The sequence below is a fragment of the Neodiprion pinetum genome, chromosome 7 (genome assembly GCF_021155775.2).
Source record: "Neodiprion pinetum isolate iyNeoPine1 chromosome 7, iyNeoPine1.2, whole genome shotgun sequence".
Classification (NCBI taxonomy): domain Eukaryota; kingdom Metazoa; phylum Arthropoda; class Insecta; order Hymenoptera; family Diprionidae; genus Neodiprion; species Neodiprion pinetum.
Window position 1 is genome coordinate 26,908,899 of NC_060238.1, and position 19,906 is coordinate 26,928,804.

The 19,906-nt window shown below is 44.5% G+C and overlaps 1 protein-coding gene across 2 annotated transcripts in view; it reads left to right on the plus strand.

Annotated features, from left to right (window-relative positions):
- The window catches only part of retn (retained), a 92,964-nt gene extending 73,151 nt beyond the window's left edge, over positions 1-19,813 (plus strand). Inside the window, exons 5-9 of one of the 2 annotated variants that reach the window (XM_069137543.1) lie at positions 5,779-5,962; positions 9,393-9,766; positions 14,551-14,881; positions 15,104-15,315; positions 15,391-19,813. In XM_069137543.1, the coding sequence (XP_068993644.1) occupies positions 5,779-5,962; positions 9,393-9,766; positions 14,551-14,881; positions 15,104-15,315; positions 15,391-15,542 (1,253 nt within the window). In that variant the 3' untranslated portion in view covers positions 15,543-19,813. The remainder of the gene's footprint in view (positions 1-5,778; positions 5,963-9,392; positions 9,767-14,550; positions 14,882-15,103; positions 15,316-15,390) is intronic. The other variant, XM_069137544.1, reaches the window with a different exon arrangement.
- The last annotated feature ends 93 nt before the right edge of the window (positions 19,814-19,906 follow it).

Below are 19,906 nucleotides of genomic sequence, written 5' to 3' on the forward strand. Positions count from 1 at the left end.
TTTTCTGTTTTGCCCCTGTTTTTCTTTTCTATTTATCATGTATTGATCTTCAAATCTCTTCACTCTTCCCATATCACAGCTTACCGTGAGAAACGGAGTATCAAAGCTTTTTACAATTCATTCAAATCATGATTCAGCCCAAGCTGTGAATTCAATTCAAGAGGGCACGTTACAATTCCGAAAATGAGATATTTTATTTCACCTACAAAAAATTCAAATTGCAAACATACACACATCAACTAGAAACCCTGCGTTGTACATACTAAAGTTTTTCATCGTGATTCACCCTTTTAGAAGCAATACATGTTTGATTCGCTATGTTTTACTGCAGATGATTGGTTTCAAGAATAATCGTCCGCAATGCGCAGAGGCTTCCGGTGTGTTCAGCGTGCACCTACTGGTTACAAGTCCAGCCAGGCGAAAATACCACCACCACCAATATCATGTGGCGCAACCCCCAAGCCCTAGATCCTTGCCGCAGGTACTCGTTAATTTTGAATCAAATAATTGTATCTCGATTATCCGTAGGCTGACCCATCTGTTCCCGGTACACCCAGATCTATCTAGGATCGTATATGTTGAGCGTGGGTGTGCTCCGTGATCCAGCCGAGTTATAATCTCGGAAAACAAAACGTTCCAATATGGATGAGCCCGCGGCACCCTCTCCGGAGTGGCTGCGGTGGTAGCACCAGTTGAACGGGGTTTCGTTCCCGCAACTTAGCCCCAAGTGTGACTCCGGTCTTCGGGGACATACGTGCGGGGTGAAATAGACAAAACACGATCACATCCATAATCTTCACCAGGGCGTGGCTCCTGCTGAATAATTTCAAGCTAGGCTTGAAATCCGTCGACATGGGTGGTCGGCTGGGTCGAGGAGACGAGACGCCGTCGCGTACGAATAACGACGAGACGCTCTTAACCTTTAACTGGCACCGTGGAACACAACGGCGGATCTTACGCGAGTTATAGAGACGGTGATAAAGTTTGGAAATAATATCACGCGAGCGATAAACCGGCGTAATGCTCTTGCGGCTTTGATAGATTTTACGAGGGTGTTTGATTCGCTCGAGCACTATCCCGCCATGGCTCTCCTGCACCCTTCGGGTTGTTCAACGTTTCTTTCTCTCATTCCTCCCCCTCTCCGCGTAATTCTCTATACCCGCGTCCCGATTTCGGATGACGCGGGTCTGTTGCGGCCCACGACGAATCCTACAGACTGTCGACAGTGTGGCGATGCTTTGATGTGACGTCGAATGGCCTTTTGATTGCCACGCGCTCCGTTGCCGTCAAGGCGTGCGTATCAGCTACATCCCACGGTTTAAGGTGAATCCTCCGGACATCCGAGAAGAGTCACTCGGTACTCTCGCCCGGACCTGCACGCTCTCTTCCTGCGCGTCAGTGTGCCTGTGTAACACGCCTCGCGACACGTGTCTTCGCGCGGATAAAAACTCTCGAGCAGCATCCCGTTGACGTCGACCACGCGACAAAGAGAAACCGATTCTCGCGCGACTCGCGACACTTGCTGCCAAACATCCACTGTCAACGATTAATTATCAAACAAGTATCTGACAATCTTGCAAACCTAGTAAGTTCATGGACTTCCGTTCTGATCTGATTTTGTCCCTCGGCTATTCACGTATCTCGTTTGCCAACTATACGCTTCACGCGCGACGACTTTGCCAGGGTGCTTGATAGCCCAAAGTTTTCTTTGTCGCTTATTCTTTGTCCGTCGTCTTCGTGAGATCGATAATATCGTATTGCAGATGCACGCTGGGCCGCGGAGGTGGCGGAAAGCTCATCGCCAGGAGTGTCGCTGAAAGTGAGTGTAACTCGGTCGACGGATCGTAAATCTCAGCAATAATTCCACGAAATCCCAACAAGATTATAAACCCGCGGATTGTAGCGCCGCGCCCGGCATCCTCCTCTTCGTCCCTCCCGTTGCCACCTCTCTTCAGCCGAGGTTTTGCATTCCTCTCTCTCTTTCTACGCCATCTCTCCGCCGTTTCTCTCTTCTATCGTTGCCTTTTCTCGCGCCCGAAGGAGATCTATTTATAATACGTTTGCGTCTTTGTGGGCCAGCCGGTAAGGTAGTAAACGTCACGTGTATTTCATACGAAACTTCAACTCAACTCCACCTACCTCTCTTGACCTTCTCTCTCTCTCTCTTACCCCCTCTCTGTATAAGTCTATGTTTACCAGCTCATTTCTTTCCTTCAAACGCCCGAGTGCACCCCTCCCGTATCGAGGGCACCCAGCTTCTGTGTTTCCCGCTCTGCGCGAACTCCCATTCCATCGTTTTACACCTTGTTTGCTCGACGTTGACCAGTCTAATTTTCTCGCGGAGTGAATGCGACCCGCATTGACCGGTATATTACCAAAATCACCTATGCGGCACGCGATTCACGTAGCGTATGAAACTACCGTCTAGTCTAACAAGTAGTCACGGTCCTACGCTGTTGATCGTTCTGCTAACGCCGAAAGCTCCTTCGACCCGGAGGCCCAGATCCCTCGTGTGTGTAGTGCTGTTATTACGGTATATACCGCTTTGGCGCATCGCTAGCTTGGTGGCACTATCCGTTACTTTGAATTTCGGTAACATGGAAAAAAGGTAGGGGTAATGAATGAGGAAAAAAAAAAAAAAAAAATTAATCGAAAAAGGAGAAGGGCCGAGGAAAGAAACAAAATGGAAATGCGGAATGGTGTGGCGAATGCGGGAATATTGCGGAGAGTTCGATATGCAGGAAAGGTCCATCCTTTTCGGACTCTTGGCGAGAGTTATTAAAGTATTAAAGTAGCAAAGTATACGGATTATTAGGATCGTTAGGATCTCTGAGGTTTATCGAGCAGATTCACCGGTCGTCACGCGAGATTCTGGGAAAAGTTGTTTCGTTCTCTGACGGTGTGTTGAGGCTGGAGCTAGTTGCCGGAGGATCGAGGGGGGCGGCCCTTGGCGTTCGACTTTGCACACAGCGGATGCCCCGCACGCTGCGCAACGCTCGCACACAACGCATAATACACACCACACACGACGACGAGGCACAGCACACGTACGCAGCGACCCAAACTCGCAAATCCGTGTTCCGATATGCGAGTGTGTCTCGGTAATAAAGGCTTCCAGCATAACCGACGATTATTAGATTGGACACTCCTCTCCGAGTCGCCCATCACAATAACCCATAAAATGCAACATTTTGTTTCGTATACCAATTACCCTCCCACCGCCTGCGAGGAGAGACGGTGCAAAGGGACCAAGAGAAAAAACAAGAACAGTACGTCCCAAAAGATTCAAAAAAGAGTAATGGAGAAAAATAAGAAATAAAGGGGGGAAAAAACCGTGCGAAATAAATAGCGTAAGAAATCGCACGACGTTACGAGCAAGCTTTCGGCCTTCGTCTCAACCCTCTCTCTCCGCACCTTTTCCTCCAGCGCGATTGTTCCGCCAGAAAGGAACACGTCGGGCGACTTGTACGAGACTTGCGAAACAAAAAACACAAGAAAAAATGGAGTCCAAAGATTCGACACTCCCGATGAACCTCCGAATCGTCCGGTTACAAAAGAATCTCGACTATTTCAGTCGAGCCAGCTAAAAAATATTCGAGCGCAGGGGTGCAATGATGCAGAGGAACAAATGCCGTTTCAACGCTGGCGCGTCATTGGACCTGCATGGATATTGGTCATAAGAAACATCATCCGCGTTTATAGGTCTGTTGACTTCAATTACTGGCATCGTAATTCTTGACATGAGAGTTATTACAAAACAATATCGATGAAGCAGGGATGTCTCGTTTGCCGAATGTATTCCTTGAAATAAACGAAAGCACCTTATCCTATCCCCGATGTGTATATTGCCAACGAAAAATAGTGTCTCGAAAGAAGTTTAATCGTCGACAGACGGTAAAATACGATTGAGTGGTTCATCCCCTGCAGTACCCAGCGTCACTGGGCACTTGCCGAAAGAGACCCACGCAGGCTGCAACGGTGCAGGTACGATCCGGTACAACGTTTGCCAGAGGAGCGAACCGCGTTAAGGTATGGAGCACACGCTGCGGTGCATTACTCTATGAGCAAAGGACATACTTTGGCGAGCTCGAAGATGCATGCAATGGCCACCGTTGGCTGGTACGGCGGCCATTATAAAAATAACTGCTGATTGGACGCCCTACCAAGAAAAGTCGTAATCGCATCCTGAAATATTCTCCCTCTCTCTCTCTCTCTCTCTCGCTCTCTCTCTCGCCATCTCCTCTCCTCTTCACTCCTCTACTTTTCTTCTCCGTTTCTCCCCATCCCATCTCGCCCCACCAACGCCACCATTTGCACTCGCCGCAGCAAACAATGAGCTCGCGTTGTACAGCACCCGCCGATAAACGTTGCGTCGCGGTGTACATACACGGTAGGTAGGTATGTACGTATGCACTTGGTCACACAGTCAGATGTAATATACCTATATTCATTTGGTACCCGTACCTCCACGTCTACATAATAATATTATTATACCCACGTATACAGGCATACCGCGGGCAATCTCCGAACGTTGTATTTCGTTTCATTCGTCATTTTTGCAAGCAAGCAAATTGATAGTTCGTAAAACTTTTGTCCTCGGGATTAGCCCCTCCTTCGCCATTCCCGAGACTTCTCTCTTCATATTATATACATTATTCGTACGGCTCGGGTACGTGCCTTGCGAGTGCCGCTGTATCGACAGTTAATTTGAATAGGTATAATGCCAAGTATAATATTAACGTTGCGACCAATTGAAAATTATCTCCGCGACATTATTGTCCCCCTTCTCCTCCTCCAGAATTATATTCATCAATGTACATCGTTATGATGTACACGCTTAGACCCGCCCGTAGGTACCTGTAGAGTATATTAGGTATGCATGTAGATAAGAACCTGGGCGAGCTACGAGAACGCCATGCTGCGACTGGATATGCACATAGGTGCGCTGTGTAACCTGCATGCGATTGCCGCGGATGTTATAGGCGAGTCCTCTTCGAGTTTGTGACTTGACCTATCGGCGAGCGTACCGTTTAGCAGGGTATACCCGTGCGGTATGCGTAGGTACTCGGCGTTTACTACACATGCGTGTGTTATTACACGGCAGGTATAACGTATCGGCGTGCGTACCCCTATGTACATTGGGCCCGTGCGACAAGTAAGTATGTATATATGAATTATCCACGTACGGACGCGTCGAACGAACGCATTGCAGCTGCGGCGAACGACTCGAGCTGCACGCAGGAGCGGGACGATCCGTAGCTCCCCGTATTATAGCCGGTGTATAGACGAGCCCGCTTCGAATGGCCCTCAACCTCGCGAGGCGCGTATATCAATAATAATTGCAGGGCCAATAATCTAGACCCTGCGGATGGGGTTTTCCGTCTCGATAGCCCCAAATTGCCGGTTCCCCTACCACGGCTCCTCTGCACTTGCAAGATGGCGACCGGCGTCCTTCGTCCATGCGCTCTCTCAATGGCGGTCCGCCGCGGAGCCGCGCGCCTCCGCGATCTCCGCTCTCTCTATACCACTTACCGACGGACCTTATCACCAAGCCCTACGCGCGACACGCCGCGCGGCGCGAACCTATAAACTCCATCGATTCCCCCAAACCCGGCGGAGCTCATGATCCTATTTTCCTTAGGGTCTTGGCGTACGCTGTCGTCGTCGCGTACTATAACGGCGCACGGAACTCTGTTTCGAGTAGCTCGCTGCGGCTCCCGTATAACTTGGTGCATACGAAATATCCTACAAGAGCGGACTTTTTTCTCCCTGTTTCAGGAACACCGATCAATCGGTTACCCATCATGGCCAAGTCCGTTCTCGATCTCTACGAATTGTACAACCTGGTTATAGCCAGGGGTGGCCTGGTCGACGTTATCAATAAAAAATTATGGCAGGAAATCATCAAAGGACTTCATCTTCCGTCCAGCATCACGTCGGCAGCCTTCACCTTGCGCACACAGTAAGTACCACTCCACTACCTCGCTCATGCACGACAAGTTTATACTCATGTTCGCGGCAGGCAATATGTGCACGTGTAATACTCGACACGCGTATAACTATACATCCGGGACTTGAACGCGGATAATTTGATATGCGTACGGTATATTATACGCATTGTATTATATATCGAGACGTGAAATTTATATCGGCCCGCGGAATAGAGATATCGCAGCATATTATATACATATGGACAAATATATGTATACGCGTGGCAGGGAGCAGGGACGTTCATCGTGCGGGGATTGTTTGTATTTAAAACTAGCTGTCGTTGTCGATCGGAGAACGATACCGCAGAGACGATGCAGGGATGGGTGTATAAGCGTTTAAAAAAAGAAAGAAGAGGGGGAGGAGGATAGAAGAAGCGCGTCCTCGAGCATTGTGTTATGAGCCGAGACTCGAACCTTTGAAACTTCAAAGCGCGGCGAATTTATATTTTTTGGCCAGCCGATGTTTGGATAGTGTTATCATCATTACCGCAGGTTTCGTGGCGGTATTTGTGTTTTTAAGATGGCGGCTTGTATCATCCGCCTTATAGGCCTCCGGAAACAAAAATATACGCGGCGGTCCCACACAAAAGCATTGGGAGCACATAATATTAATGTTGGCCCTTCTGGCAACACTCAAAAACCATCTTGTTTAATCTATACAACGTCTTCGCCTCTGTTCACCACCGGCTCCTCGCAACTACGACCGAACGCACTTTCCTGCCCCGAGGGGTCACGTCGATTGACCGCATCAACTTGTCCCGTACCTACCCACAGCTCCTTCGTTAATTCGTTCGCAGCGTCGATTATATAATACATAGTATGTATAGTATATCTACCTGCATGCATACAGAATATACGCTTTAGGATCGACGAGCGCGTGTGTATATATATGTTTACGAATATACGTACGGTGTCAAGTGCAGTGGATATTCGTTGATCACTTCGAACATTATACCCATAAACTGGCGCACGGGACATCAAGTAAGTCGTTTGAAGTGCAGTTATCGAAATCGCGGCACGCGACTACAACAATTTCCGTTCGTTATGTACCATGGTTCTTTTTCGTTTTACCCTCCTATCCATCCCCCTGTCCTCGCATCCTCCGTCTTTCTTTTCTCCTCCTTCCCCCACACTTCCCCTCCTCTACTAGCTCCGCGACATCATCTGCGTCCGAGCCCACAGGAATACCTACTTTTACGTTTTGACAATGGTAAATTTAGCAAGAGTATCGTTCGCCGACCCGGCATCGCATTCAGGTTACCAAATCTGACAGGCTACGGACGTTAATATAATGATTAACGATCATCCGATGAGACAGTCGATTTAATTTAACAGTCGACGCGCAGACAGACGAGACTTTGACAGTTTCTAGCCTGGAATGTGGCTATATTTCTTGCCGTCTTTACACGGTCAACGCGGACCGTTGCCGAGGTTAATATGCGCGCGTACGCAAATCGGTCATCTAAACTCATTCTAGTACAATTGCTGCGGTCGAGATGAATTTCAAAGGCTGCAAAGGGCTCGGGTCCCGTTCGTTTTCTCTTTCTTTCGCTATTTCGAGCCTCCTGCATATCTCCTACGTGTTACCATACCGCATCTACGCACCGCATACGCCGAAAATGACGTCGTGGGCGATTGCGCCGAAGAAAGAATAAGAAGTTCGTTCCAACAAGGTAGACGAGTCTGAAACGGCCTTACCTACGTGCTCCTATCGGTGCAAAAATGTTCGGTTAGAAAATGAGGGACTGCCCACTGAGATTTCTCGTCTCTTCTCGCCGTCGCTCGCCGTTTCTGCAATGTCCAGCGAGAGATTTCCCGGTGCACAGTGACACGGTAGAAAATGTCTTTTTAACGAAAAGGTGGCGTGCTTTATACGCCCAGCGGTGTAGACTTTGGCCGATGTTTACCCAGAGGTATTGCGGATACGACACGGCGAGCAGTCCGCGGCATATCGGCACAAGCGGAGCAGCTAGCTGTATGCGCGGACGAAAGAGCCAGCGTGAATTTGATTATCGCCCGGAAAGAGAGATTTATGTCTTTTCGACGCACACAAACGCGCGGCTGCACTCCGCGAACCGACGAGTCAACGGATACGCTCGCGCTCGCTCGCGCGCCGTCAGTCTGCCAGACAATCGTAAAAACGAAACGATGCTTCGCGAATTACAGGCCACGTTTATGTTGCGACTGCATAGGCACGCAGCACTTCGGGCACGACGATCGATCGACCGACCGACCGACCGACCGACCGTACCTGGATGAAATAAATAAGAAACAGCGTTATATACATATATATACACCTATATGTAACATACCTTTTACACGTCTATCAGCTATATGTTTAATAGCGTGTGTGTGTATATATTTGTTTTTTTGTCGTGGATGTGTAGCGTCGAAGGCGTCTCACATACCACCGTCAGGTATACATGGATAGATATTTGTCGGAGGTGGATAATTATTTCAATCAATTTTCGACGGTAAGTTGCGTAAGTACGGCACACGCTGAACGGCCCTGCATAATGCATCGTCATTCGAGCCACAGCAAATCCTCTACCGGTTTGTATAAAATTTGATTACACCTTTAAGAAGCATATTTTTGAAATTCGTTTGTTAAGCAGGAGAGATCGGAGGAAAATTTAGCAGGTCCGAAATTCGTGTGAAAAGTAAAATTTTTTCCTCGATTTAGCACAAGTGAACAGGAAAATATCATTTTACGCTCTTTCCTCAAGTGTCCCACTTCACCCCGGTCTTCACTACTTGCACCTTCGAGCGCAACAATCATTAATGAAGATAAAGTTGAATGAATAATTCCTGCCGGTAGGTACCCCTGCTTCTCCCCTGCACGAAATGTTTTTCCGAAATGTGAAATAGGTATATTCGATGCTTGCGAGTGAACGGGAATAGAAAAATTTCATTTGGATAATCAAAAAGAAATGTTCTTTTTCTGAGTGCTTCACTTTGCCCCGATCTCCCTTACGCATACGCTTGGAATCGCAGTTTGATCGGAGCTGAGTTTTCGAAAAGCTGAATTTCCGTACAGTTCCGAAACAGCAGATTTCGGATTGCAGCTTGCGCGATGCCCAACGACACGCGGTTCTTGTTCTCTGATTTCGTACCGCGCTTTCACGCAAGCTCGTTAAAGTGAATTCGAAACGTCCGGCTTCCCGGCGTAGAAGCCCTTTCCTTCAATTTAAGGTCCAGCGGAACGAGGCGCACGTCGAAAAATTTCCGCGGAAAATGATTCCTCTGTCGCGTCGGCGCGTAAATCACCCGTTGTCCAATACCGGCGTGTATCGTGTATTAAACACCTTTTGCAAGAAGTGCCTAACGCCGAGTAGGTTTCTCCTCGCGTCGGGCGCAATTAAACACGAATCAAGCCTAACGACACGTCGGCCGACGTTTCAGGTACATGAAGTATCTCTACCCCTACGAGTGCGAAAAGAGGCGGCTGTCAACCCCAACTGAGCTCCAGGCGGCGATCGACGGTAACCGGAGAGAAGGCCGAAGGAGCAGCTACGGGGCGTACGCGGGTGCCGGCGGACCCGGGGAATCGATGGTGCGGGCGAGTACGCATACCCCTAGCTCGTTGTCCCTGCACGCCCAAATGTCACCATTGTCCCTGGTTACGGCCGTGGCGGCCGGTGGTCAGCACCACGTGCCCCAGTCTCTGGTGAACGGAACTGGCGCCCACGCGACGATGACCCATCATCCCCATCATCCGCAACATCCGCAAGGGCCGCTTGGTCAGCCCCTCAACGCCGGTAAGTGGATTTTGCAAAGTGAGTACGCTGTTCTAAATTTCTTTTGTAAATTTACTAAAAATGTATGGGAAGCATTATTCGCGTTCGGTATTGGGAATTTACTGTGCATGTGATAAGCGATTTTACTATTAGTAATTGGGTGGTTAGTAATTAGTAGGAGTATTTGGTAAAATTGCTAAACATCAGTGCGACAAATATCGCAAACTTGGATATCGTTACGCGATTTATCGATAAGCTGCAAATTCGATACAGGAATTTTGAATTACACTTTGTTAAATTTACTATACGAGTTTGATAACTCTGTGGTAACTGCGTACTAAAACTGTGAAGTAAAGAGATCCATAAAAAAAAAAACACGATTTGATAATTGATATCATTGACTTTTTGTGAGCACAGACATCATTTTAATAACTTATCGGCAACTCTACTCGATGAAAACGCATTTCGTATCGATTAGAAGGCATCGCAGCATTATTTTTTCTTGCCCGGGTTCGAACCTTGTTCGCTCGCAATGTTCGGATTAGTATGATCATACGCCCTTGCCTATAACTACGCCGAAATACCGTATGGAAAATCATGACTTCGTTTCATTCGCAATACAATGGACCGGTCGTGACACGGACGTGACAAATAATTCGGTCAATGACAGCTTGTGAATAAGATATCTTAAGAATTTCTACTCGCAATACAATTTCGAATGAATTGACGAGCACAGCTACTACCTACTAGCCAAATTCACTTAATTTTCAGAACGTGACAGTAAATTAACGGTGTAATTGTAACAAGTTTAAAATCTGATTACTAATTCCAAGATTTACACGGTAATTTTTTACGCGTTGCTCGAATCTGATACCGTGTCAGGGATTTCGTATGAAATTTATACTTGCGCAAGTTGAGTAGATACAGAAGAAAATTCCGTAATTCCCAAAGATTGTTGAGAAACTCTTCAAATACAGTACGTTGGAACATTTCAGAATTCGGTTTCAGGAAATTCGACATCAGACTACGGCGGAATTTAAAGTCCACACGAGTGACTTTTGAATCTATAGTTATGGGGCATTCGAGAATGTAGAGTAAAATTAATGGAGATGTACATTGTTTCCTTCTGCCACAATATATTTTCAATTTTAACAGACTCTTATCGAATTTCTTATCGTAAATTCCAAATGCCGCACAGTAAAAGTGTAGTAAACTTAAAAATATAACAAATTTACCACAACAATGTGATAAATTCAATATTCGCTTTTGCATATTTCTAAGCAAGAAGCAGCAAAGTTAAGAAAATTTATTGCAAATTAAATGAGAATGCCGAGTTGCTCGCTTTCAAGCAACAAATTTTTACTTTTTGCCAGACGTTTGTATACCGGATGTGTGGCAAACTTGCGAATATTCTTAACAGTGTACCCGATCAATGTCTACGGCGGGTAAGAAGACCGACGTAGGTATATTAGGTAATACGGCGCGTACTCGTGCGGTGGTTGGTTCTGAAACAGAATCAGTGCCCGGGGTGCTGATTCGGATTTTCATTGCGGTACGGACCGGTATACGTATCACAGAGCCTCTACACGCTGCGCGGATGCCGCGATGGTTCGAAGCGGTGTACAATACCGATCCAACTTGGTTACCGTAAGACGGTACGCGTAGAAACACCAATTCCGCTGCAGGATGAATCCGCGGTGTCGGACCTGTAGGTTGCGATTGAGTTGAATTGAATTGAATGGAATTACCGAACGGCTGGGGCTACACCCGTTTGGGGATGGATGTCGCGTCAGGTAGGTTGAGGGGCGGACGAGGGGGCGCGGAACGACCCCGGTGAACCGCGAGTGAACAGGGTGATTCGGAGTTTGGTAGCCGGGGCCAGCTGGAATGCTCGTTAGCGGGAGTCATCCATTAGCGCCTGTCTCCCGGGGGATCTTACAATCAATTACGCCTCCTCCGCTCGCATCATCATCATCTCCGGGGAGGCCCGAACCTCGCAGCCTTAACTACCGATTTAAAATAAACCCCGCTTTCGTGGAGTCTGAGATATTATTATAATACGGATTGTGTTCTAAAACTAGGTCCTCGCCCGTCACCAGCCCGTTAGTCATTTGTTTGCGCGACTGCTTTGATGCTCCTACACGGCGAGTCCGCGTCCTATTATAATATATAAAATCGGTGTACCTACCTATCATGCGACGTAGTAATTAATACCTGGATGATGTCGTTTTAATTAGTACTAGCCGCGATTAGTTAGTACTAGCCCGTCAGCTACGTAACCGTTATCCAGCCGCCTCGTGGGTGTATCCGTTTAGCATCACCTCGTGCCCCCGGACTGAACACCTCCGTAATTCACGAGCACCCGTGCAACTCCTATACGGGTCTCTCATGCCCGAAACCCCGTGCCTGTCCGACTGTTTCCACATACCGATGTCGGGTACTCACAGCGCAATATCGCGTATGCAGGCTACCTACTCGCAGCTTACGCGTAGTGACGCACGGTGCCCTGTAAGCATAGTGAATGGGACAGACGGAAAGGATTCATCTCCCTCGCGGTACCGTACACCTATACACCGAACTATTTCGTGAAAGATTTCCGTGCATTTCCTTCCCGTGCACCCTGCTCATTTGTCGTTGACGGGCCGAGCCCGGGGCAACCAGTCAAATAAACAATTTCCCATCCACCCAAGTTCGAGGCACTCTCTATACGCGTCGGGATAGAGCGAGAAAAATGGAGCGGTGCCAATCAACGGAACGATGTTAATTTAGTATCGAACGGTATGTACATACCTACGGCACAAAAGCCTTCTTCACGCTCGCCGGGAAGGACCGTCGCCGCGTCGGCAAGCTGTGAGAGTACGGAAAAACAGGAGACGGGCAAACTGCCGCTTGATTATACCGTATAAGCGAATGATTCAGGACGCTCGCAGACCTTGCCGCAATATAGCTAACGATGAGCGCTCAAAAGTGACGGCTCGATCTAATGAAAGTCATTTTCAACTTTTAGTTATTTGCACGGGTAGGTGGCGAGCAATTATGTACCATCCACCATGAGATGAACAAGTTCCAGAGATAAAAGCTGGAATACGTACGGCTTCCCAATGTATGAAACCTGCCTGGTCCGATGGTTTTTCGTAATCTCACCCATTATACCGTTTTAGTCCGATAGTATACATATATGTCCATAGTCATAGCCGTCCAGGCTCCGGTGCTTCCGTTCATCCGAAACAGAAAAACAACGAGCTTTCTTGATTAGTAAGAATGTCGCTACAGCACACACCGAGGAGAGAGAAAATAATTACGAAAACGGCGACTTTCCGAAGCTCAAATGAATTTTGTTTCCTATTTGTTTGCGACGTTTTAATTTTTTTTTAAACACTTGTAATAATCATTTCGCGATGCCCGCGGTAGGGGTTATAGAGGGATGCGTACTGAAGATTCGTATCAAATTTGAAGTCAATCGGTTCGATAGAACTCGAGATTTTGCATCAGCCAGGTTGAAAAATGTAGTTTTGTGATAAACGCATTTGAAGTTTAATGCTTCGACCTCGGTTTTTAGGCTTACTTCTGTATCAGCTGAAATGTGAATTTTTCTTTTCGTTGATCGGCGATTCCTGGGCATATCGGAAGCCTTTTCCCGCATTAGCAGAATCCTTGAAGAACGATTTTTCTAGCTTTAAACCCGACAAATCTATTGCGGCGGACACCGAACGGTCGTACATCGTTTCACTCAAGTGCTCATAACTTTTTTAATTTTTGGAAATTTTGCGTCGGGTTCGAGCCAAAATATTCGTAAAAGATGTAGCTATAATAATAGGCGGTAGAAAAATGAGTCGATTTCACCGAGTTTCCATACCAGAATACACTCTTAACCTACGCGATTCGTTTACGTTTTCGATCAGAGTTCGTACGCACAGGGAAAACCTGGAAAAGCGGCAAAATTCAGGGAATTTCGTAAATAAGACTGGAATTTTGAATCTGTCGAAGAGATAAACTTGTTCTTATACAAAGTACCATCGATCTTGAAGAAAAAAATGATCGCACTCGAAAATTTTGTCTCGTTGTGCCACTTGGTGCATTCTGTAACGTAGGTATATTACTTAAACATCGAACCCAAATTTTAATATGATGAGTAGGAATTCTCGACCTCGTATATAATCTGTTATTGAATCTTGGTGATCGGTCTATTATGTAAACGTATTTTTAGTTAACGTTTCGGCCCGGATATGGGCCCTCCTCAGAACGATTTATTTATTTAACTGTCAAGAACAGCAAACATTTTTTTTTGTAATAGAAGTACAATCAGACATTAAATGTTACAGATGTAATACTCTTGGGGTTATTATAAATTATTGGTAAGTGAGTACAAGTTGTTGTTCTTGACAGTTAAATAAATAAATCGTTCTCAGGAGGGCCCATATCCGGGCCGAAACGTTAACTAAAAATACGTTTACATAATTGACCGATCACCAAGATTCAATAACAGTTAACATCGAACCCCCTTTAGTTTTTTTCTTACGGAAAATCTCAGGTTATTTTTTGTAAATTGATAGTCAGACAGTAAGACAGTTACTAGGTAATATTAATTAAAGGTATTGGTATTAGTGTGTAAATAAAATTGTCGTTAATCAGCGTCATGTTTCTTGAAAGATTATTGGAAAAATCCTATTTTCAGGCTGGAATACAGGTAGCTGTAAAAGTCGGGGAATGTCAGATTTCAAAAAGCGTACAAACTCGCTGTCCGTTCTTGTAATAATGTGGGTAAAGAACGACACCTTGCGCCAAACGCAAACGCCGGGTGAAAGTTTTGTTTCCGGTTCCAGGACCAATGCCGGGAACGTCGGATTTCGAGGCTCGCATGGTCGAGTACGTAAAACTCTTGCAGAAGGAGCTGCACAACCCCGGTACCGGAACACCACCTCCGATGATTCACAGACAAGGAAGCGCCTCGCCACCCCCATCCCCGTCGACCCGTGAGGCTGCTCTGAACGCCCTGGAGTTGTCTCGAATGACCTTGTGGAACATTTACAACAACAACTCCCTATATCCGGGGGTTAGTCACCAGCAGTCTCACTCGCCGCCAGCTAGACATTCCCCTGTCCCGCCAGCCGCCAGTCCCGAACCGCAGAGGGAAGCTCTTGACCTGGGCCTGAGGTAAGCCTGAAATTGACGCCGCAGCCTCGTACCGTCAAAGACTAGCGACTGTACGGGAGAAAGATCGATTTTATAAGAGGCGGCAACCACCTCGAGACATCGCATAATGTATTATATCGATCTATTATATGTTAGATGCCCTATACCTATGCGCAGGTATTCTGTACAATGTCCCGCTATTTCCAACAAATTACATCTTATTATTTTCGCACATTGTCGCAGATCCTCGCCGATATCTTCACCCGCGGTAAGAAGCAGTCCTCCGGAATCCAGTGGCACGCCGGTACCGGCGAAAAGAGACCACGACGTCGAAGGGATGCTGTTAGGGGCACCGCCGGCCAAGCGATTAATGACCGAAGAAGATGCCTGTGCTTCCGACAAGGCGGTCTCCACGGGACTCGTAGGGGCACATATTAAAATTGACAATAGAGGAGGTACGGGCCGATCGAGGCAGCGGCTTCGCCCTTTTTATTTCCCATTTTACTAATCTTCTAATCGCATTTAATCAGCAGACGGACGCAGCGGTGAAAATTCGTTGGTGGTCAGCATGGAGTTGAACGGGGTAATGTATCAGGGTGTTCTTTTCGCCCAAACCGACAACACGACGCCCGGAGCTACCGCAGCAAACAAGACTAAAGACACGAAACTTACGACATTTTAAACTACGTAATTTCGTTAAGTAACGGCTTACAATTAGACTTATATCTATCGTCTATGCATGCGAACGTGCCCCACGGTCGTAAATAAATCTCGCATGTGAGGTGTGGATGTGTGCACATTACGGAAAGTGTTGCGGACACGATTGTGAGATTTTAATCTACATCTCGATATAATTAAAATTCTGAGGGATCCGCTGTAAGTGCTTGGCCAGATAGAATTAAACGGCTCTGTTTTTTCTTCTCATTCCTATTAGCACGAGTGTACCGTGGATCGCCTATTTGTTGTAATGTGAGATTTATATATGATGATTTCGGGCTTCGTTCCACCACAAGTGCGTGTAATAAAACTCTATTTTGGATCAGACGCGTCGTGTTTAGCTGTTGCATGGCGTGCATCATCTCTGTGCGTGTGTGTGTGTGTGTGTGTGTGTGTGTGCGCGCGTGTGTGTTTGCGTGAGCGCGCGTGTGTGTGTGCGTGCAATGACATTATTCTTTATGGCGAATGAATCGAGTACTAGATATATCTTGCTGGATCGCGTACATTTGGCGGCAGGTGGAGCATGAGATGTTATTTTCAGAAAAGAAAAGGACAAACGTAACGCAGATTTTCGTAGTTTAGAGTTTACCAAGTAGCTTTCAGAGTCATAAAGACTACAGGAATGTCTGCATCGTGGACTGACCGCAATGCGGACGTTTGTGTAAATGCCACCGCATACGTATCCACTAGACTGGTCCTTATAAGGTGTCAAAATCAAAAATTCATGACGGAGCCTGTTTAATTGGTACCAAATGGTGAAAAAAAAATTCCCTCATTTTTTCAGATTTTCATTACATCCCCCTAGTCTCCCTGTTTAAGCGGAAAGTTTCGAATTATCAAAAACTATGCTCATTCGCTAGATTTTGTACTGAATTTTACTTCAAAGTTGTTCGTAGGCAAGAAAAACCGTAATCTCGAATATTCAATGAGATTTACCTTGTTTTCGGTGAAAAAAAATATCGTTTTGTCAATCAGATATAATCTGAAGAAAAGAAAAATTAAAACGAAACACTAGCGTTCATTTAGTCAGCACTCTAACGGAATAACCCACCTGGCAACACAATGTAATATCACAGTCGATGGCATGCAAGTATTCAGGTGATTTTTTTACTGAATCCGATCACTTGTCATCGTCAAAAAAAAAAAAAAAAATATAACGTATTAACGTAGGAAACGCTGCTCATGGCATGCCCCATTTGTGATTTTTTTAGTTTTCACTGAAAAGAAGATGAATCTCATAGAATATTCCAGAATATGAACTTTTCTTTACCTACGAACAAACCTTGAAATAAAATTCTGTACGAAATATAGCGAATGAGCATATTTTCGAATAATTTAAAATTACGCCCCTTCATGAATTTCTTTTTCGACCCCACATGTACAAGGACCACCACCCGCGCCATATGCACGTATCGCACATAGGAAAAGTCCAGACAAAAATTCAATTTTACGAACGCGCATACGCTGTATTCGAAGGAATACGGTAAATAAGAAACGGCAAGTATTGGGCAACGATTTTGGCCCAGCTTGGATCTACAAATTATAGGTGTGCCAGTTTTATTTTTAAGTATTTGCGAATAAACAGCGATGGCTCGATTGCAGAATGAATGGTATTATACGTAACGGTTAGGATCTTCTTTTTAAGCTTCGATATACTATATTAGGCTTGGTAAATATACATGCATACAGTATAACATACACCTATATTATATGCATTGTATGGTAACAAAAATATGTATATATATACCTATATACGTGCATAAATATATAATTTTTTTTTTTAACCACTGCGGATCGCTGAACCAAAATCTCTAACTTATTTATTGTCTTGAATTCTTTTTCTTTTGAATAGCATGCACTCGATAAAAATCATTTTTACCGCATCGCAGCTTCTCAGTCATCCGAAAATTAAAATATAGGTTGTATACACATACATTTGTATGCATATCTCTCTCTCTCTCTCTCTCTCTCTCTCTCTCTCTCTCTCTCTCTCTCTCTCTCTCTCTCTCTCTCTTTTAAATAACGTATTGTGTTTTTATTTCTCATCTGTCACCTTTTTACTACTTTTTTCTCCGACTTCCAAGCTACAAAATATGATGGAGGTGCGGTCTTTGTCGCTGGGTCGTTTGTATATAGAATATACCTGATCATTATTGTACATCCGTAATGGTATAGAAACTAACTTGGAACAACGAATCTCAAATATTATATTATCGTGTGTATAATTTATGTGGAACTGTAAAAGGTAAACGAATTTGTTCAGCATTCAAATTGAATCAACTCCAGTCTTTTAACACTTTTAATCTTACATGCAGTAAAATTTAAATCCCTATCATGAGTCTCCCGTAATTTTTTTTCCACTGCCTCTGTATCCCGTCAACTGGAAAACTTACGTACCATTCTTAATTCACGCGTGTAAATGTTCAGGAGATGGTTTTATTTATTTATTTTTTTTTTTTTTTTTTTGCATCTCCCCTTAACCACTCGTTCTACTCAATGACTTTCGTTATCGTCGCCTTTTACTCTTCCAACTCATAGCGCGCATACCACACACATAATGTATAATTCTGTAACGTCAATCTAGAAGTTTCTTATAACTATACATAGGTACCCACTATGTAATACGAGAAACGATGTTAACAATTATGTGCTTGAAAATTTATGCAGTATAAATTATGAAACGAAGGATGAATCATTTCTTTAGTCATAGTTAATAGTATACATGTATGCATACATTATAAATATACTTATTAATTGATAGTTATCAACACATGATATATAGTAGTGGTAAAAAACTTGGATTAGTATTAGGAAATTTCAAATTGCCAGTTGAAAGTTGATTAAAGATTGGAAGGCAATGGAGAGTAGTAATGGTTTCCTTTCCAGTTTGTTACATAAAAGAACAGAAATATTTTATTGTTTATAGCTTGAAGATTAGCCAAAAAGACTGTTATATAAGATGAATAATAATTTAGATATTGATTATGATAATTATAGTTATTATTTTTATTCTTGTTCTCATCATTAACCTTATTATTATGACTATTGTTACTATTACACTACCATAATTAAGATAATTATTCATTATTTTAGTATTCTCACAAAAACGTATCCGAGGTTGTATCAAAATCATTAAAGAGCTACATAATTCTTTATCTAGCAGCGTGTAATAATAATGGGTGATTATGAAAAGAAAAAATACAAAAAAAAAAAAACAAAAAAAAAAAAAAAAAATTTAATAAAAAAACATAGTCGTTATCTCGCTTCACATGCATTGCATATGAGTAATTGTTGACAAATCTTAAATCTTGGAATACTCGGATTGAACGGTACAAAGCGTTGAATTGCAACAAGATAGATGTAATTATGTTGATGAGAAATAATCGATGGATAGAGAATTAATATTGATAATGTTTGAAAAAGAGGCATATCCTCGGTCTTTGAAAGTTGTCAATATGAGGCGGAAAAGGTTCATGGTAAGGTAAATCGAAGAAAGAAGGAATGAAAACAAGTAAAGAAATCGAGAAACTGTAAGGTTTTGTTCTTATGCTAACGGTGTGCTTTTCAATGGAGTATATGTACATAGTTGTTGCGCGAGTCAGGTCAAAAGTGACTTGAGAACCGTTTAATAAACCTGAAACACTTACACTAAATGACAAACTAACGAAGCGTGAGACGTGGATGATCGAAGTGTGCTATTACATTACAGGCACGCTACACTCGGCGAGGGTGCAACTTATTTCACGGACAGTTCCAATTTCAAATCCCCGTCCGATCAATCGACAGGATAATACCTGCCCCGGTCGCCTTGCAGGATTCAACCCTACTGGGTGCCCTTACGCACCGGCCGTTAGATATTCGTACGAGCCAACAGCCGACATTCGATTATTTCGTATGAATGTCATCTGGCAAGAGACTTGAATGGTGTTTGCTAATTATTTAAGAAACCGTAGCTGCATTCGCAACGCGGCTGTATTGTATGCTACGATTGACGTGATACAACGAGAAGGTACATTCAATCGCGAACCCACCATAGCATACCACAACTTCACAACGCATATCTACATAATATTACGTATATTGTAAACGTTGTACATATATTATATCATCATTACTATAAAGAAACTAAACTTATGACATTTTAAACTACGTAGTTTCGTTAAGTAGCGGCTTAGATGTATGTAATCTATATGTAAACGTGCCCCACGATCGTAAATAAAGTCAACATTACTTTTACTTGGACGTGCATATTACCGAACCTGTTACGGACATGATTATGAGATTTGTATCCCAATAATTAACATTTGGAGGAATCTACTATAAGTGCTT